A 6354-nucleotide genomic window follows, 5' to 3' on the forward strand; every position below is an offset into this window, starting at 1 on the left:
GAGGCTGCCAACTAGAGGCCCTGATCAGCCCCAGCGCTGGAATAAGAGGGTGGCCCAAGCATGGCGAGAACACCCCTGCCTTCATACACAGCCTGGTGAGGAAGTGAGTTCACAGTTCCTTTCTCCTCCCACCCTGCCCGAGACCTAGGGTGCAACAAGAAGAGGCCTCTCCCCAAGATGTTTCTCTCTCCCCGGAACACAGAGCCTCTGCCCTCAGCCCCCCTGTGACCAAGAACCGAGACTCAGGAGTGCCCAGGTGTCGGCAGGAGTGAGGAGCAAATGATCGAAGAGGTCGCGGATGAGAAAAGACCCAACGGACACACACAACAAAACAAAACAAAACAAAAAGCCATTTTATTGAAAATTAAATTCAAACTTCAAATTAATATTACAATCATGAGAAAAAGGCCAAATAATTCCATTTACAGTTGCAACATAAAATACAAACAGTCCCTTTGAAGTTAAGAGTAAACGCGCCCACCGTCGTGGTCCGTGGCACAGAGCAGGGTTTGTACAATGTGTGCGTGGAAAGCAAACTTTGGGCAACAGCGATTGGAAAAAAATAAAATTAAAAAGCTGGTATTTACACAAAATGCTACAAATATATATATATATATTCTTTTGTTCCACAGACATCTAAAAAATGGTTAAAAAGCACATCCAAAAACATTTGACCTTTATTCAAAATACCTAGAGAACATTACTGTGTTAAACGGGTTTTTTTTTTTTGTTGGCTGATATATCTTTAAAGTATGGCATTTAAAAAGCAAACAGTTATTTGTAAACATGAAGTAGACAGACATCTAACAAAACTCTCACATGGAAAATATTGGGGGGGTTTGTTTTTGTTTTTTAAACACATTATCGTTTGAAGAACAACAGAGTCACCGTTCGGAAGAGCTGTCTTTTATTGATTGTATTGACTTGGGCATAACGCATTGTTTGTGCTGATGCTGTGTTTCTGTGCACGGATCTAGGCTCTGAGTCAGCCCCTTCCTCAGCTTGGAAGGCTCTCTAGCGCCCAGCACACGCTTCTCCTCCCCTCTGAATTTGCAACTGGTGGTGTGGTCCATGGTGGTGTGGAGGTCTTTGCTCGGTTTTAAAGAGCCCTGGTGGGATGAGACTGTCTAAGACAGTTACTCTCAACCTGTGGGTCATGACACCTTTGGGGGTCAAACAACCCTTTCACAGGGGTCGCCCGATTCATAACAGTAACAAAATGACAGTGATGAAGTAGCAACAAAAGCAATTTTACGGTTGGGGTGGGGGAAGCACCACAACATGAGGAACTGTATTAAAGGGTCGTGGCATCAGGAAGGTTGAGAACCGCTGGTCTAAGAGAAAACAACAGTTGATCTGTTTTGTCTCTCAGCTCCCAGCTGGATGTCATTCTACACACTGCAAACCAAGGGCTGCGGTCCCTCTCTGGAGCTCCAGTAAGGTTCAGATTGGGGAGATTAACTGGAATCAGTAGGGAGGTGGCTCTGTAAACCCCGGCAGCACTGACGCTGACTTAATTCCATGGAAACAGTGTTGGCCAGTGTATGGTTCTACGGTAGCAGTATCTGCAGGGTATACTGTGATACTACTGTAAATCATACACTACACGTAGCCCAGTGCAAAGTAAGGGTTCAGGTTTAAAAGAAAAACATAAGAAAAATTTAACGTTCAGGCCAAAAGAGGGAAAATTTTGAATTTTTTTTTTAATGTGGACTACCTTTTGTGGTAGGAGATGGGTGGAGGGGAGAAGTGCTTGAATTTTTCCAAAGGGGTGAGAAAAATTATTTTTAAAGTGTTCCTGGGTTGCTGCCTGCAGCCACTATAACAACATTGCAACATAAAAGCATCCCTAAAATCCCTTCGCATGTGTACTGTAAACTTTTTAAAAAGCCCTTTTAACATTAACAAATAATGCACAGATATAGTACCATTTATTATTATTATTATTAAATAGGGTGCAGCTGGCACTGGTGTTAACATTTTAATGTCAATTCATTAAAATTGAAATGTGTAACCAGACACTGGCTTTTTTAAGTGCTGCTGAAAAACACACACATATTTTATTACATTTAAAAATAAATGGACAGTGGCATGCTTCAAGCTACCACACACAAATAATAAATAGTATCAGTCCCCACTTCCATCTTAATAGAAAAGTGGCTTATTTGGTATCCGTCCTTTAAAAGGCCAAGGTTTTTGTTTTGGGGTTTTTTTTTAGGGGTGGTGGTGGGGTGCTTTGGTTTTCCCTCAATGTTCACTACATTTGCTGCTGCTGCTGTTGTGTTCCGCCCGACAGAACAGAGGAGAACTTCTCCAGAGGGTTTCCTAAGCTGTCATTCTGGCAAGAGCTGATCACCCGGTCTTCCCTCTCAAGATGCAACTGTTGGATTTGAACTGCCAACCTTATCCTTAGCAGCTGAGCTCTTAAAGCAGTGCTCCCTTTAACAGGCGTCGGCATGAATTCTTAAGGGAGACTCCCAGGTAAGAGGGCAGACCTGACTGTGCCACAAGCGGTCCCTTCTATGTAGAGACCCACAATGGAGAGCCTGAGGATGCCTAGGGGGGTTTCTGAGACGTGGTGGCAAAGCTCACAGAGGGGGCGGGTGGGGGCATAAAGTTCAAATGAAGGGGCCCTGGCCTGCGGGGGTGGACTTGGCCTGATGGTGTCAAGACTGGCATTTGGGGTGTGGGGGTGGTCTAGTTGCTCTTCGAGCAGCCAGAGGGCACCTTACAGGTGGGCTGCAGAGCTCTTACGTAGGAGCAGACACCGAACTCCACAGACCCACACACTCCATCACCCTCCCTTCTGAGACAAAACAGCATCAAAGGGTGCGCTGTGGGGACCCGACAGGCTCTGTGTGCCACACAGATCTGCTTACCAAGTGGAATGGGCTTCTCCCATAAGACACTGGCTTGGTTCTGCTCCTTTAAAGGCACATTCTGGAGCAAGCTGGCCGTAGGGTCTTGGGTGAGGCAGATTTGCGTTCCCTGGGTGACTCTTTGGTAAGGCTAGTTGGTTAAGGAGTTCCCCGGCACAAGACTTCTATCCTTTACTTTGCATACCATGATCGAGTCCTTTATCCACACGTGTGGCTGTGCACTACATCTTCACTGTGAAGTCTGCTCTAACTGAAATCACCACAGAATATTTTTCCTGCAGTTTAAGGATTCACATGTGCTTTTTGGGGGGTAGGGGGGGCGTATTGTGTGTTTTCTTTTTAATATGGCAAGAGTCATACTTATTTGAAAAAGCATTAGGAAACCATATCACCCAGTATTTCATGCCTACAACAGGTAATATACGTGATAAGGGGTAAGAGGGTTTTTCGTTTTTGGTTTTAAACCCCTAAGTATTGCTTTGAAGAACAGGCAAAACTGTGTCGGAGGCAATCAATGATCCGAAAGAACTAAACACAACATTTTTCCTTCATACATCGCAAAAATAAGCTACATCTAAAATACTTGGAGATGGAAGTATTTAAAAAAAAAATCACATTGTGTCTGGATGAACTGCAATTGCTTAGCAATGTTTCAGACTTGGCTCTAGCCCACTGAAGAAATTTGTTATTTACTAAAAAGCATTTTTTTAGAGACCGAAGTCAACATATCAATACACTAAGAAATGTGTTCAAGGGTCCAAATGTCATTAAATAATTATAAATATATCTTTAAAGTTATATGACCATTCACGTTAGCAAGTTACCTCAAATTTTACACATAATCATAATTTAAAAAATAAAAAGGAAACAAATAACACACAGCCAAACGCAAACACTATATACCATTATGGCTATCATAAGGTAGTGCCATTTTCAGTCCTGCGTAACAGGAGACTAGGGAGGGTGGAGTGAGGCGGGGATTCCTCTGGGCTAAATGAGAAAAGGGTGGGGGAGCACAAAAAGTAAAATAAAATTCTCTCCTGATCGGTATTTTTGAAGTCACTTTTTTTTAAAGAGGAGAAGGGGGGAGGGAGGGGGAGACTGAACCAAACCGTTCACATGAGTATCCGCTGCAAGTGTGAATGCAAGTTTGGAACAGCGGTGAAGCTATGCTTTGGAATGATGGACAGGACAGTCACGAGGAGCATCGTGCCTCCCTCCGTCCCTCCGTCCCTCCCTCCCCGGCCTTGCACCTGGTCTGGCTGTCAGCTGCGCAGGCTGCACTGGTCCACACACAGCTGCAACCGTGAGGGCGTGTGGCTTCAAAGCCCAGGGAGGAAGTGCTTCAGCTTCACTCTCCCCTTCTTCCTGAGCCCCGGAGTCCCCACTCTCTGAATGGACACGTAGACAGATGATGTCTGATAACCAACCAAACAACAACAACAACAAACCACATGCACCGCTTCCTTGGTGTGCACACCTTTGTGGAAAAAGTTCATCTTACATAGAAAACAAAATGAAACCCGGTGAGGATGGTCTCTCTCGGGCCTTTGGCTTATCAGCATCTACCCTCTTAGATCGCAACTAAAGTGAAGGGAAAAAAAAAATCTTCTTTCAGAAAGAAAAAGTAGGCACTTTGTAGGTAAGCGGATCGATATACATATATACGCTCTCTATCTATATATGTATATATTGATACACTTAGGGTGTGGTTCCCAGGCACCGCTGGGCCACCGCTGGAGGAATTTCAATATGGTCGCCAAACAGATTCATCCATTCTGCCACCGGAATTCAGAACGGTTGGGGAACTGCTGTGGCTCCCGTCAGCGTCAACACCATCACTCTGGTTGGGCAAATTTGGGTTTAATAGCGTGCTGCCATTCGAGGTGGAGGTGCATGGCGGAAGCATTCTGGAAGGAGAGCGGTCTCCCCCCGGCACCATGGGGAACTGATAGGACCCGGACGAGGTGCCATAGTAGAGATACGGAGTGCTGCTGGGCTGGAAGGGTCCGCTCTGGCTTTGGGAAGAGCCCGGGTAGGGTGGTGGCAGGTAGGTGTGGTAGTGAGTGGTGGCGGACATACCGAGGGACATGCCTGAGGTGACTGGCGGGGTGTAAGTGAAGGTGGCTGGGTAGTGCATTCGTGGGCTCGAGAAGCGGCTCTCAGTGAGGGATGAAATGCTGGGGAACTGCCTGGGGTCTGAAAAAGGGCCCAGTTCTGAAGCACCTAAAAATTACAACAGAAGATGGGGGAGGGGAGGGGGGGGAAACATCTGTAAATATCAATCAAAATCACGAGAGACGTTCTTACAAGAAAAAAGAATGAGAGAGAAAACTTTTTAGCTTTCCCGAAAAAGGAACAGCAAGCTCTAAAACAGACCTTCAAACGCACCAGTCGCTTTACAGTCTTTCAGCATTTAGCCGTGAGGTCCCCATCCCCCCACCCACCCCCTGAGAATCCCACAAGGGTTGGAAGACCCACAGGTGCGCTAGGTCATGGAGCAAAACCAACCCAACACTCTGGCCAGGGAGCGTCACTCACCCGGCTTTGAAACCGGATCCTCAAGGGGAGCTTTTCCCCACCCTCTCTCTTTGTTTCTCCTTGTACGTCAGATTCCCAAAGTGATTTTTCATTCTTTCTTTCTTTTTTTTCTTCCACAAAGCCAATCAAGTGTATTCTTCCCAATCCACTCGGCAGAACACCCCCACCCCCCGCGCCCCGATGAGCATCCATTTTGCTGTTGGTGCTCTTGGCAAGGCCATGGTCAATGAAGGAACCTCGGAGAGACACCCGTTCGTGTGGGCCTGCTGCTCCTTGGAGTCTTCCTGCGGGCAACACTGAAATCAATCCAGATTTCAGTGGGACCTGGAACCAGCTGACTTATCTGGGGGATCTATAGGGCGGGCCAGCCCTCTGAACTTCTCCTGAGGGTCATAAGCTAAGTAAGCTTCAATGGTGGGGTTGAAGCTCTGAGTGTCTGAGGAACCGTTGACGTGGCAAGTCTTGAAACGGGAGGCTACCCAACTTAGGCCAAGCGCAAGCGAGCAGCTTTGGTGAAAGGCGGTGTGTCTGTTAGGGCATGCAAGCAGATGGCCCTGCACCCTTCCTAAAGAACGAGCTGGAAGTCACTTTGAACCAGAAACGGACAAGCAAAGGACATTCCCCCTAAAACGCGATGTCTTCTGGCTTTCAGTAGAGCTCACCCTACGTGTCTCCGTCATAGATCACTTTGCTTTCGAACTTCGGAAACCCACAGTCGCTATCGAGCACTGGACTGGAGAAGTTGTTTTGTGAAATGTCTAAAAACTTACGGTTGTGCCCCTAAAAGATTGGGCTGATTATCATGTCATAGAACCAACAGCATTGTTGCACGTCCCTTCCTAGCACTAACACTGGTCTTGTTAAGATTCTGACTGCTTTCCACTTGTTTGGCGCTAACATGTTTGCTTTTCGCGTAGCCTCCAACTAAAAGGGA

General features: G+C 46.5%; 1 protein-coding gene across 2 annotated transcripts in view; it reads right to left on the minus strand.

The window, feature by feature from the left end:
• Nucleotides 1-4098: 4098 nt before the first annotated feature.
• The window catches only part of RUNX2 (RUNX family transcription factor 2), a 131106-nt gene continuing 128850 nt past the window's right edge, over nucleotides 4099-6354 (minus strand). For both annotated transcript variants that reach the window (XM_004710800.2, XM_045294858.1), the window contains one exon: nucleotides 4099-5105. In XM_004710800.2, coding sequence (XP_004710857.1) covers nucleotides 4627-5105 — 479 coding nt within the window. In that variant the 3' untranslated portion in view covers nucleotides 4099-4626. The remainder of the gene's footprint in view (nucleotides 5106-6354) is intronic.

This window comes from Echinops telfairi, unplaced genomic scaffold (genome assembly GCF_000313985.2).
Source record: "Echinops telfairi isolate 266 unplaced genomic scaffold, ASM31398v2 ScPeMD7_3533;HRSCAF=4204_1, whole genome shotgun sequence".
NCBI classification, from domain to species: Eukaryota; Metazoa; Chordata; class Mammalia; order Afrosoricida; family Tenrecidae; genus Echinops; species Echinops telfairi.